Source organism: Archocentrus centrarchus, chromosome 1, assembly GCF_007364275.1.
Source record: "Archocentrus centrarchus isolate MPI-CPG fArcCen1 chromosome 1, fArcCen1, whole genome shotgun sequence".
Lineage (NCBI taxonomy): Eukaryota > Metazoa > Chordata > Actinopteri > Cichliformes > Cichlidae > Archocentrus > Archocentrus centrarchus.
Genome location: NC_044346.1, coordinates 25,689,421 through 25,716,609, shown reverse-complemented (window position 1 = coordinate 25,716,609; position 27,189 = coordinate 25,689,421). Strand labels below are relative to the sequence as shown.

At 40.0% G+C, this 27,189-nt stretch overlaps 1 protein-coding gene across 1 annotated transcript in view; it reads right to left on the bottom strand.

Moving 5' to 3' along the window:
• LOC115789362 (alpha-1,6-mannosylglycoprotein 6-beta-N-acetylglucosaminyltransferase B-like) overlaps positions 1-27,189 on the bottom strand; it is a 125,405-nt gene that overhangs the window by 58,525 nt on the left and 39,691 nt on the right. Inside the window, 4 exon segments of the mRNA XM_030742750.1 lie at positions 802-981; positions 2,202-2,278; positions 4,681-4,790; positions 22,634-22,784. Of these exon segments, the coding sequence (XP_030598610.1) occupies positions 802-981; positions 2,202-2,278; positions 4,681-4,790; positions 22,634-22,784 (518 nt within the window).

Below are 27,189 nucleotides of genomic sequence, written 5' to 3'. Positions count from 1 at the left end.
TTTGGTGGGGAGGGGGATTATGGTACGGTGTGTTCTTCAGGAGTTTTTCAGGAGTTTCAGGAGCTCAGCCCCTTAATTCCAGTGAAAGGAACTCCTAATGCTTCAGCATACCAAGACATTTAGGACAATTTCATGCTCCCAAATTTGTGGGAACAGTTTGGGAATGGCCCCTTCCCGTTCCAACATGACTGCATAATAGTGCACAAAGCAGAGACCATAAAAACCTGTATGAGTGCGTTTGGTGTGGAAGAACTTGACTGGCCTGCACAAAGTCCTGACCTCAACTCAGCAGAACACCTTTCAGATGAATTAGAGTGGAGACTGTGAGCCAGGCCTTCTCGTTCAACATCAGTGTCTGACCTTACAAATGCACTTCTGGAAGAATGGTCAGAAATTCCCATAAACACACTCCTAAACCTTGTGGAAAGCCTTCCCAGAAGAGTTGAAGCCATTATAGCTCCATATTAAACCCTGTGGATCAAGAATGGGATGTTACTAAAGTTCACATGTGTGTGAAGGCAGATGAGCGAATATTTTTGGCATACACTGTATGAAAAACTTATTGAATAAAATGAAGGATCTTGATGGCATTTATAACATACTGTAGTAGATACTGTCTATTGTTTTAAGTTATGCGTATAAATAATGGAAATTGTTCATTTTTGCAGTTTTGTTAGATGTTTTGTTAAGGTAGTAAGCCAAGTATAATCACTTGTGGGTTTATTGTAAATCCATCAACTGTCAGCTGGTGGCCTTTGCCTAATGTTGATGTGTTTCTAATAGCATTACTGCTACGCTTACTTGTCTCTTGGGGGACTTTGCCTGCTGAGTATGCTGGGTAGGGGGGCTGCTGTGGTTCCTCCAGGCAAGTGGGGGGCAGAACCACTCCACCTCACTCAGGTAGATGAGGAAGGAGCAGTCTGAACCATCAACGCCATAGAAAGCATAGCAAGGATCTGATGTCCACCGTGCCCGCATCCACTGGAGGAAATACAGGGAGAAAATGTTGGTACACATAAAATCAGGAAAAAAAGTCAGTCATCTGAGAATAGTGGTACCTTTACCAAACACCCTCCTCACTCATGAGTTTAATCTTATGAACCTTATATATTAATATAAGATGAGAATTAATAATTCACAGGTATCTTTCTTTAACAAAACAAAAATCATGACATGCAATAATTTTCAAAATTGAAACTGTTTCTAACATTAATAACTACACACTGATAAAATTACACTGCTGAACAGCATGCTGGGTAATGCTAGCTAGCCAGACAGCATAACTGACCATTAACAGCTGCGAGAGGCTCTGCAGTTAGATTCAACAACAGTAAAGACAATTGGAAGGTAAAGACCAGAGAAGTTCTAGGACAGGGATCCTCAAATCCAGGCCTCGAGGTCCGGTGTCCTGCAGGTTTTAGATGTGTCTCTGCTTCAACACACCTAAGTCAAATATAGAAGTTATTAACAGGACTCTGGAGAACTTGACTGCATACTGAGGAGGTAATTCAGCCATTTGAATGAGGTGTGTTGGATCAGGGACACATCTAAAACCTGCAGGACACTGGACCTCGAGGCCTGGATTTGAGGATCTCTGTTCTAGGATAACATGTGACCAGATGAGGAGCTTGGTCTGCTGTGTGGAAGATCAGCCGAGATCAGCTGATGACAAAACTCATATAGGATGTGCTGTTTACGCTGGTTTTAAGCAGGCTGCCCACAGGTGCTTTTCATTTGCAAGCTGCTTTGAAACTCACCTCAACTCTTCCTTTCATTTGTAACTGGCATAGTAAGTGTCATACTGTGTCTAGTGCCACTGATGCCTGTTTTGTTCTATGCTGTGCCGTGCTGCTACTTTTGCTACTTCTGGCTTTTCAAGTATGAAAATCAAAGGGCTGGGAAGCGTGTTCGCACTGCCTAACACTTTTCATGTATGTGTGAGGAAGGGTGAAGAGGTCACAGAACAAAGAAATGCTGCCAAAAACAAATTACTGCAGATAGAAATCTTATTTTGATTCTAGTGAGTCTGATAAAGCAAAAATAATAAAATAAATGAATTAAAAAAAAATAAAGAGTGGCGATCCAAATGTCCCCTCTTTTTTCTTTTAAAACAGTATCTTTATTCTTTAATTAGGTAGTGATGCCCTAATTAACCCCAAAGCAACTAGTCAGCTCCTCACAGATGACAGCTAAATACTCACATCTACTTTTCCAGGACACTCCGGGAAGCGAGGATCTCTTGGTACTTCACACTGACTTGCCGACCCATCTCTCACCACTGAAATGACACAGTGAGTGAACTTCTGCTTTCAGATAAAAACATCAATCTGTGATTTAGAAGCTTCACACTTTACAGAAGATATTTACATTTGTAAATATCCAGTTAAATGATCAATTGACATATGCCTGCTGTGAGTCAAATTAGCCACAATCACTGATGCTTCATTAGTCTACAGGCTTGCAGGCTTAGTTCACTTAAATCAGTTCGCTCTAATGAGAATATTTATTCTCCAGTGAAGATAACATTTCCAACAGCAATCAGCCAATGTAATACTATCCATCAGCTCATTTATCAGCATATGGAGCTCGTCAAAGTCTCTTTAAAATTCAGGTCTCATTTCTGTTAATCGATTTATTTACTCAAAATGACTACAGACGTGAACTTGTCTGACCCAAAGGCTGCCCTCTCAGAACCATAAGGTTACAGCATCACTCACAGTAACAGCTTTTCTCTGCTTGCCTATGGACATTTCACAGCAATATTCACTGCCTTCCATAACATAATCATTCACAGTTTATGTCACATGTTCTGTGCAGTGCTCATAAATCTACGTGGTTTTCCCTTTGCAGCATTGCAACATATCTGGTCTACTGCAGTGCACAATATTCACTGGGCCTCGCAAAGCAGTCTGTCTCCCGCTGCCGCCAACGATCCTTTGGTTACGCTAGCAAGTACGTCTGCTCACTTAGGCTGCACACACTGCATTAATTGCTCCACTGACTTAGTTAACTGCCTCTCTGCTGCTGATGTGAGAAGATGGGAAGAGAGTGTCCGAGAGGAGAACCACTGCAGTTATATTTTCTCACTGTTTTTCCCTCTATTTTAAATCCCCTCCTTCTCTCCCTCCTTCTCTCTCTGGACCATCACATCTGTCTTCTCTCAGATTCCGTCTGCTTCCATTTGCCTAATGAAAAAGAGACATTTCTCTACATAAGTCTTCCCCAGGGCTTCGCTCCATCAACTGAAAATATACACACATTGCCTACAAATGTGATTACAATAGAAACCACTATGGCAACAATTGAAAATGTGGTCAACTAACTAGATAAAAACTTGACTCCTGTCCCTACTAGATGGAACATAAAAGCCTTGTCAGTGCTTGAAGGGAAGGAAATTCTAATCACGTCTTCTAACTCTGTTTCTCCTGTTGTTTCCTCTCGCACACGCCTGACCACAAGATAAATAAACTGCCACTGAGCCGTATGATAATAAAGTCTGCGGGCAGTGTTTCAATTCATCTGTGATTAGAGAAAGCAGCACTGTTTTCATTTTGCCGTGTGCCCTTGTCCCTGCAGATGCAGATGCAAAAACAAAAAGGAGATGTAATGCTCATTTATTCTCATGTAAAGAGTTGGGCAATTAGCCTCAAGAAAAAAGTGAGAGGGGAACGTGGGAGGATGTTCTGTATTACTTAGGCTTTGATTAAAAATGTCTGTTGTGAACAAGACAACAGAAAAGCACATCCTTGGATGAGAGCTGACATCAGAAAGACGACCTCGCTGCCACTTCAGAGCTTCCTTGATTTTTCCATAGCTCCAGTTTATTTTTCTTGCTTTCTTACTTTACAAAAAAGAAAAAATCTGATTTCCTTGACTACAGGAACTTCTGGATATTGACTCAAGTCAAACTTTTAACTGCAAGTTTTTCAAGTTTTGAGTTGTTGTTTTCTGTTTTAATCTTTACTGTTATAATGACCCATTGTCCAAATATATTTTTGTGTGAAAAGATGTCAGACAGAACCTCTTCCTGCTGACACTGTACCAGAACTGATTTGAGTCAGTGGAAAAATCCTCCAAATAACTGATGTATGCGACTCTCTCTCTCTCTCTGTGTGTGTGTTTGTTGTGTATTCTCATCTGTGTTGTAAGTAAAAGCAGCAGCTGAATTGCAACACAAGCTGACAACTGTTCATGTGTTCAGCTGCACTTCAAGTTGTAAATTACTGATTACATTTCAGTGGCTGTTTTTTTTTTTTTTTCTTTTTAAGCTATAATGTTTGTGATACACGCTTCACATTGTGTGAGACCACGTATAACTTCACTGGCACTGGGTGTCTGCCAGTGTCCTGTCTGCCTTTGATTGCTTTTGTGTGTACATGTTTGTTGTGTATTCTTGAATTTGTGCCCACAATGCAAGCCCATTTCTCTTTGGGGTAATGAAGTTAATCAATTTCTTATTGTAAGTCATAAGAGGGGAGTGGACTGGATGAGAGTGAAGTATGGCTTGTATACTTATTTATTGTTCTTGTAATAACGCTATGTTGTATGCTAATTTATAAGCTTGTCTGTAATCATGGTTGATCTACAGAACAATGAAACCAGTGATAAGCTGGATTTTAGTTATGCATATAGGAAACAAGAAGGTGAAAGCAAATTACAGTGATGATAATGATACTGTACCTCTGCCTTGCACCATACTGTTTTGTAGTATCTGCTCCACCCTGATGGCCATGTTAGAGACATTCTGGGCAATAGCTTGGATCCTCTCCACCAGGCTGGCTGGCTGAAACCTGCAGGTACAAATCATATGCATGTAGCGTGAAGAAATGCACACACCGACATGGACAGAAAGGAAAGTAGGGCATTTGTGTCACTTAAACACCTGGCACCAGAATCTCTTAACAACCATTCCCATTCACCCCATCCTCTGGATTCTTGTCTTGTCTCTTTCCTGTTACATTTTTTTCCTCCCTCCCCTCATTCATGGGCTAATGACTCCCTTCTTTTGTTACTCCTCTTTCTAACTTGTGGTTTCTACCTTTTTCTGTCCATTTTGTCTCCAACTGCTTTCCCTTTCCTTTCTTACTTTGCCGTACCACCCTGCTTTTTTTTTTTTTTAACATCTCAATAGATGTAGAAGTGTTAGTAGGAGATGCAAATTGGTAGACACATGGTTGGAGCGTGAAATAGGAAAAGACCTTCACTGTTAATACCACTTCCTCTCTGGGGTGTGAGACTTCCCATTCACATAATATGTGTGGGAAATGTGTGCATATTATGTGTATATGTTTCAATTTTCATTTCCAAAACATCAAGACTGCATGGTTGCACAGTATACAGTGCAAAGCCAAGCCTGCACACCCACACTTCTGTGCCCATTATGTCCATTTAAATGATTCACTTGCAGCATGCAGTGTGTGCCTGTGTGTGCCTGCCTGTCTCACTGTATTGTCTAATCAGCAGATTATATTAACCCCCATTAAAGCCAGAGGCCTCAGTGAAGCACAGTAACACATCATCAGGGATGATAATCCAAATTATTGATTATGTGTGTTTGTGTGTCTGTGCAAGTGTTTGTGTGTATGGGACTCATCACATGTCTGCTGAACTAACTTAATGCCAACAACAGTTGCATGAAGAGGAACTAAATAAATCATAGGACAGAGGAAATATGTGAAGAAAGTGCTATTGTTGCTTTAAAAAGTGTAAACAAAAAACAAGTCAGTCATCAAAGTCACAGGCAGTCTCCATGCTCCATTAACAGCTTTGTAAGAGTCACTTGTAAGCTTCATTATGTGTGTTTGCATCCTTTTTAATATGTTCACTACAACACAGGAGCCATTATTTTTAGTGGTGGAATGTATAGTTCAGGAGCAACAACTGTCACTAGAATGCAGAAATGCTTTAATGTGAAATGATGTGCCGCAGTTTAGTTAGATGAGGTAAAATTTTGGCATACAGCATAGATAGTTGCAAAACAGGTTATTTCTTTATTTTGTATGTAATGCCTTCATAAATCATGTTGACTACAGTCTACTGACCACTGTAAGGTAAAATATTACTCATAAAAAAACATAGAAAACATCGGAAATCAGTTTTTGGCAGTTGCTAATGTTTTGGCACAACACCAGCTAATTGTCCTCACATATGTCCGGTTATTTCATGCATGGGCAACATTGAGGTGCAGGCAAATAGTTGCACACACAAACTCACAGGCACAAGATAACATGTCAAAAGTGTGGAAGCTCTTCACTGTGAGTGATGACACAAAGTTCACCAGATAAACTGTTCGGGAACCACTGCAACAGCATTCGTGACAACAAACATTTTAAAGAAGCTAAGAAAAGAAAAGTGGCTGAAGTTAAAGCTATCCAGAGATCAGAGTCAGCTGCAAGCCAGCAGCCTGGGCACTAAAAGGATCAAAGCAACAACAGAGAAAAACAATATCCACTGTATTAACAAACTTTTCCAACTATGCTTGGTGTGAAAGCACTCTGTAAAAGTTGTCATAACAGTTCTAAACATAAAAACTTACAACAGAACTAATTATGATTTTACTCATCCAGTCAATGGAAGTGAGGCAAATACACATTAGTAAAATGCATCACTTAAATTTATTAGCTAACTTGGTCTTGCAACCAGCATTAATTTAGGCTATAAAATTCTATTGAAATATTAATATTATTTTGAAGAGGATTCCACTAAAATTGCCAGCAAAAGAAGATAACAGTGCTTGGTAAAATAGGTAACCCCGGTTACTGTAAAGCTCTCTCTCTCTCTCTTTGGCGAACTGCAGAGTGCAAAGTTAGCCTCATGGAACGTGGCCTTTTAATCTCAACTCTAATTTAGGCTACAGTAAACTAATTTCTACAGATGAACACACAGGCAAGGAGAAAGGATAGAGTCTGAGGAGGACAAACTAAGGCAGAGAAATGGATGAAAGAGTGCTAGAAGGAGCGTGTGCAATGTGATCCAAATAGGGCAAAAGCAATGAGAAAGACAGATACATACACTGGGAGAGTTGAGGATAAAATGGAATAACACTAGCATGAAATAAAGGAAGGGAGATCAACCATCCACAGCAAACAGACCATGAGTGCCAGAGGGACCTTTATGATAAGAAATAGAGGATAAAATAAAGAGATCCCCTGTGCCTTCATGAGGAAGCAGACAAAACAGCTTGACTGAAACATTAAACGATGATTATGATCAAAGAAGTACAAGGATATACATATTTGATGGCCGACTGTTGCGTGCTACTCGCAATGAAGCTTCCTCCCTTTTGATGAATGTAGACTGTTGGCTCTTTTACAAATGAGTGGAACAAAACAGAAATGAGCAAGTGCAAAGAGAAGACAAAATGGGAAGAAAGTATAGGGGGAGAAGAAACAAGAAGAAATTCACAGATGGATGCCAAGTAGAAGTAGAACACTCTCAAAATGAACTGGCAGCAAGAGAAAATCAATGTTAACTAGAGGGAGGCTTTCTAAGGATACAAATAAAAATCTCTCCTCATGTATTTATTTCTCTCTCCCTTCCCATTCTATCTAATGACTTCATCCTCTTAAGGGAAGAGGACAGCTCTGGTAGCATCCCATCAATGAAAGCTAACTGAGCAAGAGATCCACATGACAAGGTGTCAGCATGTGGGTTTGGCTGGTCTTTGTTTGTTTGTATTCCTGTTGACGTATACCATCCCATTTCGTGGTGTTAATATACCAATTGATACAAATGCAATGTACATGCCAACACACATGCATGAAGGCACTGAATAATATGCTATGACTTTTGAAGTATTCGGATGTTATATCATTTATATAAGAATATTGTGTTTTTACAATCTAAAAGCACCTTAAGTGCGCATTAGATTCATCCCATCAACGCTATTTAACACCTCAATAAATACAAATTAAGTACAAACAATGTCAAAATGATGCATTGTTATTTGTGTAAACAAGCCATAACTACTAGTTATGCCACACATGACAGTAAAGTGAACTGATTCACAAAATTGATCTTAGTGCTATGCTATATTTTTAAGCCCACACTTAAAAATATTGTACTGACTGCAAATTTACTGGAAGCATAACAGATTTTATTTATTTATGAATGTATTTTCCTTGACTATAATGTCATGCTTTTCACACTTTTCAATACCTGCTGAAAGCCAGGTCATGTAAAAAATAATGCCCTCTCACTGAATGCTCTAGTAGGTTGACTATGTTCTGTTAGTAAATCATGGCCAAAGTAACTAAAGGGACAAGCATTTTTTTGATTCTACTGAAGTTCTCCTGTCTCTGTTGTGACTTGCAGAAAGGCAAATTCTTGTCACTACTCAGGTAGACAGGAGAGCTCTTTGGTGTCTACGGCGCCCAGTTAAATCAGCATGAGTGTGGGTGTCTTCTTTGCTGATTACGTCCAACAAAGCTATGGCATTGACTTCACTGCTGTGGAAAGAAGGCCCCAGCAGTGAAGGAGTGTTGTTACTGACGGAGCTTAGATGGGTGCTTAAGGCAGGAGACATAGGTGAAGCCATGCCAGAGTACCGATCTTCAGAGTGCGTATGCCTGAGGGGAACCAATCTGCCTGCTTATCCACTGCAAGGTAAAACAGAGTGAATCAAATCTGCATCCTTTCCCCACCTCCCTCATCTTCACCTCCCATTTTCTCTGTCCTTCTCCCTCCCTTCGCTCCTTTTTGTACTTTAATGAGTGGCTGCCCTGTGGGCGAATCGTAGGCTGGGGCCTCAGACATCAAGTCCCATTCACTGCTACATGGGAGTGTGTCAGTAACAATGAAGCTCACATTGTGATGAGACTGCTGCCCAGTGTGCATGTATGCGTGTGTATGTGCCTTTCTGTAAATGTGTGTGCTTGACTGGCCTGGATTTGGGATATGTTTTTTTTAAAAGTGCATTCTTCCAATTTGCTCCTCGCCCTGCTGGCAAAAATTACACTTTACCGCATCACTCATTCCCAGTTTCCTTACTCACACACATGCATTCATTCTGGGCAGAGCAGCAGGAAGAGAACACACAGGGAGAAAAATAGGAAGGCAGAGGGAACGATAAGGCAGAGATATTAAAAATGGAGAGAAAAAGAAAGCCAGACACCATATGTGAGGGGAAATGAATGAGAGTGTGAAAATTATTGAGATATAAAAGAACGTCAAGTCATCAATGTTGTGACAGTCAGTCTGTGCATGCAGGTGTGGGTGTGTGTGTGTGTGTGTGTGTGTGTATGTGTGTGTGTGTGTGTGTGTGTGTGTGTGTGTGTGTTTCACTTGCCATTATTCCTACAGGATAGTACTTCACCACAGATCTGTGCCCTGTCTCACAATCAGACTGGTTTTAACAGGAATTACCTCACATTAACTAATATGTACACGTGTGCACACACTTACACACAAATACATATTACTCTCCATCAAAGAAGCAGTATAAATAATACATGCTTGTGTATGTGTGTGCATTTCTGTGTGCCACGTGAATCAAAACTTTCATACCAGCTATTAAAACTTCTTCATTACAAGGGTCTATTGAATCTGAAACAAACAACTTTCCAAAAAACAATAATAAAAATAATAATTAAAAAAAAAAAAAATCAATGTTATTTTGTTGTGATAGCAATGTGTTCTGAATTAGATTTTATATTGTTCACACAGCACTGCTGTTGAGGTGAACTTTTAAAAGAAAGATGTGCAGCTTGTAGAAAAACTTGTGCCAGTCTCTAAGCTTGATTAACTTTGTTTTCTTGTTGATTTTGCAGGTTAAATCGTGACCAATAGAAATTGTCTGTTATCCTTGCCCAACTTTGGCATACCTAGAATATATTGGTATAGGTCAATGGAGAACTGCTCCAGCACCTTTTCATGTTTTCTGTGTCTCTGATGTGCTTTGATTCAAATGCCATAAACACAGATTTCCTGTTGACCTTGAGACTGTTGTTTTGTGGGTGCCATTTCACAAAGCTCCATATTAGATAAAAACAAAATGTGCCATTAGATGGCCTGTTTCTCTTTCTCTAACAGAAGATTTTGATTTTTCTGTCTTCTTGCTCACCTGTGCATCAACTTCTCAGAGTATCCTGGCCACAGGCAGTTTGCGCTGTATTATACAATCTTACATGTTTTCAGTTTTATTTCTCACATGAAAAAATACTAAATTCTTAGAACAAGAAGTTTAAAATAAATTTCTTTTTGGCCATTTTAAGACTATAATGGAAAGTACAGAGGCTGATGCTGCACTCAACTCATCAAAATTCAGTGCTTTAATCAGCATAACGTTTTTCAGCTGTTAAAACATAATTAAATTTTTACCTCTAATGGTCAATTAGCCTTTTAATATGATAAAGTTTAACATGAGAAAGTAATACAATGTTCTAACAGAACACAGGAGTGATAGTTGCTGAAAACAGGCCCGTGTATACTGTATAGTTATTCCATTAAAAGAACTCATGTTGAATGAGTCTATTGACAATTAAATGTCATTTTTGTTTGATTTCATATCATATTAGATGAAAACAAATGTGCTTTTCTTTCAAAAATTGGCACATTTTAGTGACCTTTTTAGTGTTGAATAATAAATTGAGCAAATTAGAAGAAAACTAAGCAGACACCTACTTTCTTTAAACCGAGTGGATGTTTCAGGTTAATTTTGTTAGCTTGATTGCAGCAATCACATTAAAAATATTTCTGTGTTGGAATTTTTATGCTTTTCTTTAGTCAAAACAAAATTATGGTGCCATTGTATTCTGAATATATAAATATTTTAAAATGCAATAAATTTAACAAAACAATTATAATACTGACCAACTGTTGTTTTTTTGTGTGACTGAGGAACCTTGCAAAACCAAAGGCACTGCTGCTGGGGACAAAGCCCAACTCTGCCATTCAGATATAATGACTAAATCCTGTTCCATATTTTATACCCAGAAGACCAGCTCCTCTAATTAAATATACATCAGTTTTAACATGCCCAAAAGACCTCAACCAGGTGCCATCCTGATCAGTTATTGCCTTTTGACATAGAGGAGCAGCAGGTCTGCTCTGACCCCTCTTTAATGACCAAGCTCCTCACCCTTTCATTGTGGGTGAGCCCAGAAACCCTTCAGAGCAAGAGCAAGAATCTTTGTACCCATCATGTTCTTATTACTTCAGTTACTACCCACAGATTGTGGCCATAGTTGAGGGCCGCAACGATTCGCTGAGTAACTCGATTAATTCGATTATAAAAAAAATCCTCAACACAAATTTGTTGCTTTCAAGTTCTTTGTTGGAACTTTCCATCATTTGGAAAAAAACAACCCTTTAACACAGAGTGGATCATCGCTGACAAGTTTTTCCATGCCTCTACTGCTCTCTACACCCGTGTGTGTGTTGTGCTCTTTGGGCTGAGAATTTAATCACAACAGTCACATGAGACAGCAATTACAGTTTTTCTGAATTCTAAAATCACTAAACTCTTTTCTGTAAACCAAATTCTCAGTGGCCTAAACTTATTTTTCAGATCAACCATTCTTTTTTGCTAAACCTTAAAAACATTCTCAGTCACCGAACCCATTTCACACCTGTGTTGCAAAACTGTAAACACCAGCAGCAAAATGTGAACACAACTCCAACACAACTATTGTCTTTCTACACACAGAAACTCACAATTGAACACACATTTTTCTAATGATGTGATCAGACCAAATGAGTAGGATAAAAGTCAGTTCAGTGTGCGGGTGGCACATTTGCATCTACAATGGACAGACACATACAGAGAGGCAGAGGAGGAAGAGTTTGTGTGGCAGGTGGCAGATGAGGAGGAAAAGGACGAGGACAACCAAGAAGAATCATTACTGATGAAATTCGGGCAACTTTTGCACAACATATCCTTGTTCACGCACTGAGGGAAGCAGGGCAGTTACAGTTTCTACTTTTATAGTACTGTAAACTATACTGTAATCTACTTAAATCTGAAATGCATATACTGTAAATACACTTTTTCAGAAGTCTGTCTTTCTGTATCAGTTACAGTAAACTATTTTGTATCATTTATTTTGTAGAAAGTGTTTGAACTGGAATCCATGAAAAAGCCCCGTGAATATATTTTTATAGATGAAGAAGGGTTCAATCTGCTAAAAGGAGGCATGGCAGTGTTGACCGACAGCAGGGAAACTTTATTGGAGGCAATGGAACATGCCTGTGTTGATATAAGTCTTGTCAAGGCTGGGTTCGGCATGCAATAGGGTTTTCTCCCCCATTGCCTGGCAAGGTAAAATATTGGCTATGATGTGGATGAAGGCCTATGGGTGGACCCTTCACAAAAACATGAATGTAGCTAAGCAGTATTGGATGGTAGTCTGCAGGATGATTTTGAAAAGCAAGAAGATGAAGCAAGTGAAGGCAGAGGCAAGTATTAAATGATGGAAGTTGAAGAAGTAAGAATATTGCACAGAGTTCAGGGAGGAGTTGAGACAGGCTCTGGCTGGTAAGGAAGAGTTACCAGATGACTGGGAACGACAGCTGTAGTGTTGAGGGAAACTGCCAAGAAGAGGTTTGGTGTTTCCTCTGCACATAGGAAAGACAACAAGGAGATTTAGTGGTGGAATGAAGAATTACAGGAAAGTATTCAAAGAAAGAGGCTAGCAAGGAAAAAGTATTGGAAGACGAAAAAACAGACAAGAGTACCGGGAAGCTATAGGCCTACAGCAAAGAGAAATGTGGCAAAGGCAAAGGAAAGAGCTTATAGTGAGTTACATGTGAGGTTGGACACAAAAGGAGAAAAGGACTTCTATTGATTGGCAAGGCAGAGAGATTGCGCTGGAAAGGATGTGCAGCAGATTAGGGTGATTAAGAATAGAGATGGTAATGTACTAATGAGTGAAGAGAGTGTGCTGAGAAGATGGAAGGAGTACTCTGAGGAGCTGATGAATGTAGAAAATGAGAGAGTGAGAAAGAGGTGGATGAATGAAAGAGAGTCAAAGAATCAGGAAGTGCAGAGGATTAGTAAGGAGGAAAAAGGGCAGCTATGAAGAGGATGAAGAGTGGAAAGGCAGATGGTCTAAATGACAAACCTGTAGAGGTATGGAGATGACTAGGAAAGAGGGCAGGCGACTTTTTGACTAGACTGTTTAACACAGTTTTGGAGAGTGAGAGGATGATTAAGGAATGGAGGTCTACTGGTATTGATTCTCAAGAACAAGGGTGATGTGCAGAGCTTGAGTAAGTACAGAAGGATGAAGTTGATGAACCATACCATGAAGCTACAGGAAAGGGTTGTTGGAGTTAGGTTACAAAGAGACGTGACGATCAGTGAGCACCTGTATTGCTTCATGCCAAGAAAGAGCACTACAGATTTTTTCAGAGTGTTGACGGAGAAGTATAGAGAAGGTCGGAAGGAGCTGCACTGTGTCTTTGTGGGTCTAGAGAAAGAATATGACGGGGTGCCAAAAAAGAACTGTTGCACTACTTGAGGAAGTCAAGAGTGGCAGATAAATATGTGAGGGTGGTGCAGAACATGTAAGTGGAAAAGAATGCAGGCAGGGTGGTAGTGGGTGGAGATGAGCGGCAGGGGTGATTTGTGACAGAAGGAGAGCAGCAAACGTGAATAATGATGTGTGATTTGGAAACGATGACACTTACTAAAAGACAGGAGGCGGAGCTGGAGGTGGCAGCCTTGAAGATGTTAAGATTTTCATTGGGAGCAACCAGAATGGAGTAGAAATGAGTATATTAGAAGGACAGCTCAGACTGACCAGTTTGGAGACAAAGTTAGAGAGGCAAGGCTGAGATGGTTTGGACATGTGCAGAGGAGGGATAGTGGATACACTGGACAAAGGATGTTGAATATGGAGCTGCCAGGCAGGAAAAAAAGAGGAAGACCACAGAGAAGATCCATCCATAATGCTAGCTAGCCAGGCAGCAGGACAGGAGGGGCTCTGTTGCTACTTTCAACAAAAGTAAAAAAAACAGATCAAGGATGAAGAAGAGAGAGCAGAGATGCACCAAAATAACATGACCAAGAGATGAGCTGTTTTTGTTTTTTGTTTTTTTTGGTTTTTTTCTATTGCTTTCTGTTTGTGCTGCTTTTGTGCTTGTTTTTCACTGAAGGAGAGGCTCTGGCAGTTTCTTCACACACAGCAAAAGGGAAAAAAAAGTTGACAAACAGAAGTCGTTAGGATGGTTAAGGACTTGGGATTGGCAAGTTGCTGACCATGCAGTTTTGCAGTTAACTTTGGCCTGATATTTGTTACACCTGACTGCTTAACACCAAGATGGTGACAGTGGAAACACTCACCTCAACAGTTCCACACAGGACTTCACAAACCAACGGTTGATGTCACGGTAGCTACGTTCACCTTTTATTCTGTCTATGATACCAAATAGTTAATTGAATTGATTTTAATATTTTTTGTTCCGTAAAGTTGTTAAAAAGCTATAAAAACAATCCACTCGTGCATAAATAATAATAATCAAAATAATACTGAAAATTACAGTGGTACGACCAGAATCTTAAAAAATTCCATGACACAAATTTTTGGTCATGCCCAGGACTGCTTGAAGGTTCTAATTAACTCAGTTGCAGGTTGCACGAGTGGTAGCTTGAAGCCACTGCTTGTTAAAGCATGACCACATGATCTGCAAAAACAAAAAACAAAGATGTGATTTAAGACTACTGTACCATACCCTAGAAATTCTGTCTATAAACGTTAAATAGAATCGGGCAGCCTTGGTGGAATCAAATCCCCACCATGAACTTATTGCTGGCACTGCGAAACAAGTTCTCATTACCCTTGTATGGGGACTAAATAGCCTGTCCTTCTGATACAATTATCCTAATTATGTATTTGTGAAGAATAATATCTTGTTACTACATTTTTAACTAATTTAGAGAGACTCGGCAGTACATCTATTCATTATTTAGCTGTGATGTTGTAAGCTGACAACAATTCTAGTGCTCAAGGGCGAACTAGACTAACCGTATTTAAAAGAGGTTTGTCACACAGCATTGATTTCAGTTCATGTTTAAAAGTAATTACATCTTGGACATAGTGTACGTCTCTATTCACCCCCTCCGAACAACGCCCGCCAGTACAGTAATACATGAATATACCATCCTATTTTGAATCCCTGACAATATACAGAGTTACATTCTCCACAGGGTACTTCTCAGTAATGGCCTAGGAGTAGAACGGCTTCCTCCACATTAAACAGCCCATTACTAGACATTGATTGCAGTTAACACCAACGTCAGACTGTATTAATCGTTCCATTCTTCCGCTCTAGTGCCTCTGCACAGACCTGAACCCGAGCGCTTATCTGGGATCATTTAACAAGGATTGAGGAAGTGAGGGGATTTCTGTCAGTGTGTATCACATCACTCCTGCTGAGTTTAGTCTGGCTGTTTGAAAATGAAAGTTGTAAATGAAGAGAACGTTATAGAAAGAGACAAATCAGATGTTCCAGTGCTAACGGGGCAAAGAGGGGAGCAGTCTGATAAAAGCTGGAGCAGCAAGGTCATGCAAGACTTGTCTATTTGCAGCAGTGATTTTGAGTTAACAGTCAGCAATTTCCACAAGTGGCTGTAAGAGGGGGGAAAAAAGGAGAGCAAGCACAAGAGCTAAACACAATATGGCAAGGAGTAAAAAGGAGAAAAGATAGAAAGAACAACTGTAGTGGTAACAGAGAGCTGCTATACAATGTGCATGGTAATAAGGAACTCATCCTAGCAACTACAAAGCAATCTGGATATACAAGAGAAGGTGACCATGGAGGGGAGATTGGCCAAATTTAAAATCACATAATAAACAGTTCTACACTACTGTGGACAAAGTCTAGAGCAACCCATCATTTCTTTAGATTTTAGCAAAATCTAAAGAAATGATGAAGAAAATGGTAAAAAGGTGAGTGAAATAAATGGAAACAGTATAAAAGGTAAAAAACAGAGTTTGTACAATGGCATCTAATGGGCTTGAAAGTCATTATTTGGTATGAACACTTTTATTCTTCAACACAGCCTGAACTGTCTTAGACAAGCTTTCTTGTAATTTTTTAAAGCAGTCTTCAGGAATAGTTTTTCAGGCTTCTTAAAGGATATTCAAAGCTCTTCTTTGGATTGTAGTATCTGGTGCACAACGTATGTAATCTCTGTATGTTTTTGCTGTTTTGCTGAGAAAAGGACATTGAGGCATAAGGAGCCTCTCCTGGGTCACAAGGTCTAGGGCCAGAAGTTTCCTGATTGCGTATGTTCAGTTCCAAAAGCTAAGGATAATATATAGATAAGGGTTTTCTGTGTGATGGAGCTGGCATCAGCCATTCCTATAGGGGAAGTCATGTGCATCAAGAAACAGATGTCAGGAACATGGGCAACAGAAAACAGGATGTTTGATGGTATATTAGCTGAAACATTCTGATGCTCTAAGAGTCAGGGCGATTGGGCTTCCCTCTCCTGTTCGTCACTGACGAATGTTAAGAAATTGTTCCTTTTGTAATAAACTATATTATTCTTAAGGCTCTGTCTACGAGAATTTCTCCAACACACTCACAGCAGTAGAGAAGCAACATTATTTCTCTCCCACATTAGGATCTTGGCTTCTGTTCTCTGTCAACATGATCCCACTCTGCTTCAATAATGCTGATGTCCAGGCTCTGGGGAGGTCAATCCTAGACTGATAGTGTTTCAATGTGGGTTTTTCTATACAAGCTATGCTTTTACTGCATTGGCAATGTGTTTGGGAACATTGTCATGCTAAAAAATGAAGATGCTGTCAATCAAAAGCTTTCCATATGGTATTGCACAGTGGATCAAAAGCTGAAGGTACATTTCTGAGTTCATAATTCCATCAATTTCGAAATGATCCCAACACCACTGACTGAAATGCAGCCCCAAACTATGACTGAGCCTCCACCATGTTTTACAGATGGCTATAGACACTCACTGCTGGACCCCCTCACCTGACCTCTGACAACAATTCAATTCAATTCAATTCAATTTTATTTATATAGCGCCAAATCACAACAAACTGTCGCCTCAAGGCGCTTTGTATTGTGGGTAAAGACCCTACAATAATACAGAGAAAACCCAACAGTCGAAACTACCCCCTATGAGCAAGCACTTGGCGACAGTGGAAAGGAAAAACTCCCTTTTAACAGGAAGAAACCTCCAGCAGAACCAGGCTCAGGGAGGGGCAGTCATCTGCCGCGACCGGTTGGGCTGAGGGGAGAGAAAGACATGCTGTGGAAGAGAGCCAGAGATTAATATCAATTAATGATTAAATGCAGAGTGGAGTATAAACAAAGTAAATAAGGTGAATGAGAAACAGTGCATTATGTGAACCCCCCAGCAGACTAGGCCTATAGCAGCATAACTAAGGGATGGTTCAGGGTCACCTGATCCAGCCCTAACTATAAGCTTTATCATAAAGGAAAGTTTTAAGCCTAATCTTAAAAATAGAGAGGGTGTCTGTCTCCCGAATCCAAGCTGGAAGCTGGTTCCACAGAAGAGGCGCCTGAAAGCTGAAGGCTCTGCCTCCCATTCTACTCTTAAGTATCCTAGGAACCACAAGTAAGCCAGCAGTCTGAGAGCGAAGTGCTCTGTTGGGGTGATATGGTACTATGAGGTCTTTGAGATAAGATGGTGCCTGATTATTCAAGACCTTGTATGTGAGGAGAAGAATTTTAAATTCTATTCTAGATTTAACAGGGAGCCAATGAAGAGAAGCCAATATGGGAGAAATATGCTCTCTCTTTCTAGTCCCTCAGTACTCTAGCTGCAGCATTTTGGATCAGCTGAAGGCTTTTCAGAAAGCTTTTAGGACAGCCTGATAATAATGAATTACAATAATCCAGCCTAGAAGTAATAAATGCATGAATGAGCTTTTCAGCATCACTCTGAGAAAGGATGTTTCTAATTTTAGAAATATTGCGCAAATGCAAAAAAGCGGTCCTACATATTTGTTTAATATGTGCATTGAAGGACATATCCTGGTCAAAAATGACTCCAAGATTTCTCACAGTGTTACTGGAGGCCAAAGTAATGCCATCCAGAGTAAGTATCTGGTTAGACACCATGTTTCTAAGATTTGTGGGGCCGAGAACAAGAATTTCAGTTTTATCTGAATTTAGAAGCAGGAAATTAGAGGTCATCCAGGCCTTAATATCTTTAAGACATTCCTGCAGTTTAACTAATTGATGTGTGTCATCTGGCTTCATTGATAGGTAAAGCTGAGTATCATCTGCATAACAATGAAAATTGATGCAGTGCTTTCTAATAATACTGCCTAAGGGAAGCATGTATAATGTAAATAAAATTGGTCCTAGCACAGAACCCTGTGGAACTCCATAATTAACCTTACTGTCTGAAGAAGACTCCCCATTTACATGAACAAATTGGAGTCTATGAGATAAATATGATTCAAACCACTGCAGTGCAGTACCTTTAATACCTATAGCAAGCTCTAATCTCTGTAATAAAATGTTATGGTCAACAGTATCAAAAGCTGCACTGAGGTCCAACAGGACAAGAACAGAGATGAGTCCACTGTCAGAGGCTGTAAGAAGATCATTGGTAACCTTCACTAATGCTGTTTCTGTACTGTGATGAATTCTGAAACCTGACTGAAACTCTACAAATAAACCGTTCCTCTGCAGATGATCAGTTAGCTGTTTTACAACTACTCTTTCAAGAATCTTTGAGAGAAAAGGAAGGTTGGAGATTGGCCTATAATTAGCTAAGACAGCTGGGTCAAGTGATGGCTTTTTAAGCAGAGGTTTAATTACAGCCACCTTGAAGGTCTGTGGTACATAGCCAACTAATAAAGACTGATTGATCATTTTTAAGATTGAAGCATCAATTATTGGAAAGACTTCTTTGAACAGTCTAGTAGGAATGGGATCTAATAAACATGTTGCTGGTTTGGAGGAAGTAACTATTGAAGTTAACTCTGAAAGATCAACTGGAGCAAAAGAGTCTAAACAAATACCAGCAGTGCTGAAAGCAGCCGAACATGAAGAATAATCTTTGAGATGGTTATGAATAATTTTTTCTCGAATGTCTAAAATTTTATTTGTAAAGAAATCCATGAAGTCACTACTAGTTAACGTGAAAGGAATACTCGGCTCTACAGAGCTCTGACTCTTTGTCAGCCTGGCTACAGTGCTGAAAAGAAACCTGGGGTTGTTCTTATTTTCTTCAATTAATGATGAATAGTAAGATGTCCTAGCTTTACGGAGGGCTTTTTTATAGAGCAACAAACTCTTTTTCCAGGCTAAATGAGCATCTTCTAATTTAGTGAGACGCCATTCCCTCTCCAGCTTTCGGGTTATCTGCTTTAAGCTGTGCGTTTGTGAATTATACCACGGAGTCAGGCACTTCTGATTTGAAGCTTTCCTTTTCAGAGGAGCCACAGTATCCAAAGTTATACGCAGTGAGGATGTAAAACTATTGACGAGATAATCAACCTCACTGGGAGCAGAGTTTAGGTAGCTGCTCTGCACTGTGTTGGCACATGGCACTGAAGAGCATAACAATGAAGGAATTAGATCCTTAAACTTAGTTACAGCACTTTCAGAAAGACTTCTACTGTAATTAAACTTATTCCCCACTGCTGTGTAATCCATTAAAGTAAATGTAAATGTTACTAAGAAATGATCAGACAGGAGGGGGCTTTCAGGGAATACTGTTAGGTCTTCAGTTTCTATGCCATATGTTAGGACAAGATCCAGAGTATGATTAAAGTGGTGGGTGGGCTCCTTTACATTTTGAGAGAAGCCAATTGAATCTAACAATAGATTAAATGCAGTGTTGAGGCTGTCATTCTCAGCATCTACATGGATGTTGAAATCACCCACTATAATTATTTTATCTGAACTGAGCACTAAATCAGATAAAAAGTCTGAGAAATCAGACAGAAACTCTGAGTAGGGACCAGGTGGACGATAGATAATAACAAATAAAACAGGTTTTTGATTTTCCCAATTAGGATGGACAAGACTAAGAGTCAGGCTTTCAAAAGAATGAAAACTTTGTCTGGGTCTCTGATTAATTAATAAGCTGGAATTGAAGATTGCAGCTAATCCTCCTCCTCGGCCTGTGCTTCGAGCATTCTGACAATTACTGTGACTCGGAGGTGTTGATTCATTTAAACTAACATATTCATCCTGCTGTAACCAGGTTTCTGTAAGGCAGAATAAATCAATACTTTGATCAATTATTAAATCATTTACTAATAGGGACTTGGAAGAGAGAGACCTAATGTTTAACAATCCACATTTAATTGTTTTATTCTTTGGTGCAGTTGATGAAGCTGTATTATTTATTGTTTTTGAATTTTTATGCTTAAATAGTTTTTTGCTGATTTTAGCTTTGGTTTTTGGTGGTCTGGGAGCAGGCACCGACTCTATGGGGATGGGGTTTTGGGGGGATGGCAGGAGGAGAGAAGCTGCAGAGAGGCATGTAAGACTGCAACTCTGCTTCCTGGTCTCAACCCTGGGTAGTCAGTTTTTAGGAGGGTTAATAAATTTGGCCAGATTTCTAGAAATGAGAGCTGCTCCATCCAAAGTGGGATGGATGCCGTCTCTCCTAACAAGACCAGGTTTTCCCCAGAAACTTTGCCAATTATCTATGAAGCCCACGTCATTTTTTGGACACCACTCAGACAGCCAGCGATTCAAGGAGAACATGCGGCTAAACATGTCGCTCCTGGTCTGATTGGGGAGGGGCCCAGAGAAAACTACAGAGTCCGACATCGTTTTTGCAAAGTTACACACCGAGTCAATATTAATTTTAGTGACCTCCGATTGGCGTAACCGGGTGTCATTACTGCCGACGTGAATAACGATCTTACCAAATCTACGATTAGCCTTAGCCAGCAGTTTCAAATTTCCATGAATGTCGCCTGCTCTGGCCCCTGGAAGACATTTGACTATGGTCGCCGGTGTCTCTAGCTTCACATTTCTCAAAACAGAGTCACCAATAACCAGAGTTTGTTCCTCGGCGGGTGTGTCGCCGAGTGGAGAAAAACGGTTAGAGACGTGAACAGGTTGGTGGTGTACCCGGGGCTTCTGCTTAGGACTACGCTTCCTCCTCACCGTCACCCAGCTGGCCTGTTTTCCCTGCTGCTCGGGATCTGCTGGGGGGGAGCTAACGGCGGCTAAGCTACCATGGTCCGCACCCGCTACAGGGGCCTGGCTAGATGTAGGATTTTCCAGGGTGCGGAGCCGAGTCTCCAGTTCAGAAAGCCTGGCCTCCAGAGCTACAAACAGACTACATTTATTACAAGTACCGTTACTGCTAAAGGAGGCCGAGGAGTAACTAAACATGTGACACCCAGAGCAGGAAAGTGCAGGAGAGACAGGAGAAGAAGCCATGCTGGTAGTGAGTCGGCTAAGGGCTAAGCTACTAGCTGAGCTAAGCTAGCGAATTTCTAAAAACAAATAAAGTGAGTAATGTGAATACAGGTGATTCAGCAAAGAGTATGCTATTTAAAGTAGGTGAAGATTACACTAAAATATGTTATTATCCAGATAAATCGAGTTATACAGATATAACAGCTAACAGACAGCAAAACACTGTGCTCTGAAACAGGAACAGGAAGTGATACAATACCGCAGTGAGAGCCAACACCAAGTGACAGCGCCACCCCAACACATAGATGTGAACCACCAATTAGAACCAAACATTTCAAATTTGGATTCATCACTCCATAACACCTGCTGTCACTGATTTTCAGTCCAGTTCTTGGGGTACGTCAGCCCTTTCTCCCTGTTTTCCTTCGTTAAGAATGACTTCTTGACAGCCACCCTTCCACTAAGACCATTTCTGAGGCTTCAGTAAACAGTAGATGGATCAACTAAAGAACCAGATGTATCTCTCAGGTACCGCATTTTTCCCCTATTTCTTTACATTCTGTTTATTTGCTACAGCTAGTTCTTTTTTGTCTTCCGCTTGTCCAATTTCCTCAAATTCTAAAGTATACACTTCACACCATGCAGGTTTTAGGCTGATAGCTCTTTAGGAATCAACTTATTGGTGTCTGTTAATCTATCTTCTTTCTGTTTTTGTGAGAACCTGCTAATAACAAAGTGCCAAAAGATACAATTCAAAATAGGTTCCTTTCAGCACTGGTTCAACCCTTGAGTTGGATGCTTTTTTTTTTAATGCTTGAATGATTCATGGGTTAGTGGCTTAACAGGTACAAGGACTAAATGATTGAAAAAGCAGCTCATGTCCAAAGAAAAACTTTGAAACACCTTCAGAAAGCCTGGTGAACTATTGCTCAAGACCACTTTAAAAAAAAAAAATGCAGCTCAATGGAAGCAAAATATAAAGAAATAAAGGGTGGCTCAAGACTTTTGGACATTACTGTATATTTATGGGCGTATTCCCACAAAATTTTGATCACACCTCATAGCTGCTCTAAAGGATAAGTAAACTTACAAAGCCCTTTGATCACTAAAAGGCTGACTAGCAGCATTTTTGTAATCAATTCCCCATTATAAATATATACTTTTTCTATATATAAAGGGAAAGAAATAATGCTTATGCTATTACAGCAATATTATCCATACTGTTGTTAGTTACTGTATTATTTAAACTTTAAAAGTTTTGCACACTCACACACACACACACTCAAAAAAAAGCTCAGTGTACCTGTTTATGGCAGAGCTGAGCTCATCCAGGCGCCTCGCATCAGTGGTGGAGGTGTTGTCAAGTTTGGACAAACTGTCCATCCTCTTTAGAATCACCTCCAACATGTCACTAATCTTCCTCAGCACACCACGTGACTCCATGCCTCCCAGCACTGAGTGGAAAAACAGACGTGAGACAGGAGATGAATGAAAGCTGGACAGTGAGTACATACAAAGTTTGCAGAACAGCACACACATTAATCAAGCAGCCTCCAGCTATTATGGCTCACCATACTGTAGTTGAGTTTGGCTGCGTTTTTGTTTTGCACAACTGTCACGATGCACTTCACTACAGCGAAGATCAAAAGGAAAATTCCTTCTGCTAAGTGCCAAACAATGCAAGAACAGATTTGTGAGAAACATTTCTACTTAACTTCTGTGTTGTGTGTAGGAGTGCTGCTTAAAGCATTTAACCAATATAATTTCTCTTTACAAGCTTGACAAGGAAAATGTTTGTGTGGTAATATCTTTAGCTTACAAGGAATACTGTAATACAGAATGTCAATCCAACTACACTCGTTGGCGTTTGTCCACAAAAAGTCCGATAGGAGGAGGTAAAATTTAAGACCAAAATCAAACATTGGTGAGTGTCTATCTCAATCAAAGGGAAGTCAAAACAGTGTGATCTGTGTTGAATATCCCTTCTTTTTGTGTGTTTTAGTTTTAAACCACCTCACTGATTGAATTAGTTCCAACCCAGCAGTACTCAGTAGTCACTCCTATTAACCAGTGCTTATGAGTCAGATCAGACCCATCTTTGAAATCTCTTTTCCTTTTGATCTCAGCTACAGACCCATAAAACAGGTGGGGTGTTATCCCCTGGCAAAAAAAAGGTTCCACTGAAAGTAATACAAAAACTGCCAAAGTACTCAAAACTGCATGTGTAATGGTTCCAGAATTTGGCACACACACACACACATACTATGAATCCATTGTAAGGAAAGGTGGTTTTAAAAGCTTAGATTTGCACAGACAATCCCTAATTTCTAAAAAAAAGAAAAAGAAAAACAGTTATAGAAAATGATCTGGCACAGAAAGCCCATCCTCACCCTACTATTTCAGCCTCATGATAGCAGCTCCTCTTCAAGTCAGCCTGTGTGTTATTTCTCATCTTAAAGTCTAAAAGCCAACATTTTGATTATCTGTCTTTAACCTGCATATCTACAGCTTGATCTCTTCTTGTCTGTCTGCAGCAGTGCACATTACCCAGTGATGTATTCTGATCTCTTCTCATAAACTGGATTTTGCTCAGGTCAGAAAACCAGACACTCTGGAGTCTGATGCCTTAATGCGGACTTATCTTTATATCCTTTGATACCCTTTGATATAAAGATATGAGACTGAGACATCCACGAAGACTATATGAAATATAAAAAGCCAGCCACTAATTATGCTGGGGCACTCAGTCCCTCTCTTTTTCTTGCCTCTTCCTCAGTCTGTCTGTGTGAAATTCAAGAGGACAAATTGAAAGGAGTGGCTGTGCACATAGTTGTGTGTGTGTAAAGATGAATACACTGGCCATCAGAGTTGAAAAGTGAGCCATAACACAAAAGAGCACACACACACACACAGTTACAGAGACAGAGAGGAGAGAGATGGAATATACTCTCACTGCATAAAAAGGTTTACCAGACCTCATTAGGATAATTACACTGACTCTGGCAGGGTCAAGAGCGCCTGTGAATTCAGTCATAATGGAACAGAATAAGGAAGGTGACAGAAAGCGTGAGACACAGATGGCAAGCTTTCTTATTTAATTATTCTTCTCTATACAGTATATGTATTACTTATCATTTTTAAAGAAAAAAGTAACAGTCAAATGATTCAGAACGAAAACTATTGTCAGCGGAAATTACTCCACCATCCAAGATTTATTTTAAATCTCGAAAATACTCTCTTTTGTTTATCCATTTCCACTTTAAGTCAAAATAGCTGAATCATGAAATAAAAGTGAATCACATACTTTACGTCGTACTGAGAGTGTTTAGTACTGCCTATATTGACACTGCTAACACCTGGATTACACTGCCTGACCATTCTGTCAAACCCCATGTCTTATGCTTGACAAGCAATTACAGCCAATAGGTTTCAGAGCCTAACATATCCAGCACAAGGTCATTGTGTGCTTCGTTTTGCCCCACCAGCAGCGGGAATCTTAAGTTCAATGAGTTATTGCCACAGTGGCAGATGTATTCATCTGAGACTGACAGTGTCATGTCCTCTGCTGTTTAACAGTTTACAGGTCGGTCCATCTGGTGACAGCTTTGTGATTGGCTGATAATGGATGATAGCTATGTTAAGGGTCGTGCAAATTGAAAGAATAGATATGCTGAGAAACTGGTTGATTAATGATGAGGGTTAAACATATGAGTGCTTGTTTATTTAAAAGTCACCAAAATGGCATATAAGTCTAAAAGTATAAAAGATACAATAAGTTCATGACTGCATCTTTCACATGTTGCCATTGTCTAATGTATCACGCCATTTCAAGGCAGGGGGCTAATCATTTAAAGGACAACAATATCCCTGTATCTTTATTACAGGAAACGATACCATTATGAGGAAATTACTGCCAAGATCTGCTCATCAAATGAAACCTCACTCAAATCTCACCGGTGTCATATGATCAAGTGAACGATGATATGTTAAGTAAGACTGAAGGAGAAATATTACATCCTTGATCACAGCTTTGGGATTGGTCAATCTTAAAATTTAATAGCGTCAAAAAACAGGGTAGAGACACAACATCCCCTGCAGAGTGGGAATTACAAAAAGAAGGATGAACAATAGACAATATTACTTACTGCATTACTGAGCAGTTATTAGGGCCCGAGCACAACCTGGCCTGAGCACAACCTATGCGAAGGCCCTATTGTAATTGCGTTGGACATTTAGGCAAATGAATTGCTTTTTTGAGGGCCAAAACATGCTCAAAAACTCATGAAATTTTGCACACGTCAGGTCTGGTGAAAATGTAAGTATTTTAATGGTTTCAGGCATGGCCCTTTCAAAATGGCTCTACAGCGCTACCTTTAGTTCAATTCCCACTGCTGTGTTTCATGTACATGTATGAAATTTGGTACACATATGTAACATGTCCTGATGAACAAAAAAGACCACAGGGTCCAATGCCCTAAACGCAACAGGAAGTCTGCCATTTTGAATTAAATGGCTGATTTTAGTGATTTCCTGCCCTTATACTTTCTCTAATAACTCAGAGGTTTTGGATGCTATCAACTTCATATTTGTTTTGTCTTATCTACAGACCAGGGGAATCTAAATTTCAAAAATGGTGAGTTTTCACCACAGGGCATGGCCGTGACACCACAGTGAATTTTGATCATTCGCCAGGAAATTTTGATTGCCTCTCATTCAAACCTGCATTAGCCAATCTGGATCAAACGTCTGCAATAGGATGATGGTCTGCCCCTGAATGCATACATATGATAATATTTACTGACAGTCACAGCGCCACCTACTGGGTACAGGAAATGTCATGTTTGACACTTCGAGGTACAGCTCCAAGGTGGTTGAGCAGAACCACCTAAAATATCCCCTGGGAAGCCTTGAGGAGTTGGCCTTACATTGTTTTTAAAACTGTGAGTTTTCGCCAGAGGGCGTGACCCTGGCCGGAATGGAAACGTTCGGTGTTTTGCCATGAAGACGAAAATGGCAGTAACTCAAAGCCACATTGCCCAATCTGTGTCAAACTTTAGTGGTTTGATAAGCCTCCCGCCCTCAACACAATGATGTGCATAAAGTCCCTAAACATTAGAACACCACCTAGTGGGACCTGGAAATATCATGAAATACCATGTTTTTGCATAGCCCCGGAGCTACATTTTATCTACATATCTGAAATTGTGCAGTCTCATGTAACATCCTAAGATGTACAAAAAAGTCTCTTGCACCCATAGCCAAAACCCTAGAGGAAGTAAGCCATTTTCAATTGAAGGTGTCAATTTTTGCCATTTTCAGGCCTGCTATTTAAACCATCTCCTCACAGGGCCCATTTCACCCAGTGAGACCAAAATGGGTCCAGATCATCTCCACAAGTAGCCCATCAAAAGTTATTCATGGTTTTGTAGAATTTTCAATGGCCTTGTAACACCAGGCCGTTGAATTTGGCCTTCGTTTTTCTCCCTTGCCACAAAATTGTTTGTGCACTCGTTCGCACATGCTTTGCCCGATCAGCCTAAAAATGCAATCACTCATGTACAAACTCAGGCTGAACCCATAACTACAGATTCAAGGCTATAGATCCAAGAGCGCCCCCTGCAGAAGCAAATGAAAATTTGCATAGTGTCCACAAAATTAGTTTCTCTGAGATACATGGAAATTTGTTTCAACATTCTTGACATCATCCTGATCAAAAAAGTCAATGAGACCCGTGCTCTATTTTGCACGATACAGCCGTGACCACACCCCAAGTACTGCATTGGGTTTGTATGGAGAATAAAAGATTTAGTTTCACAGGAATGTATGAAATTGGTTACAGATATTCTTAATATCATCCTG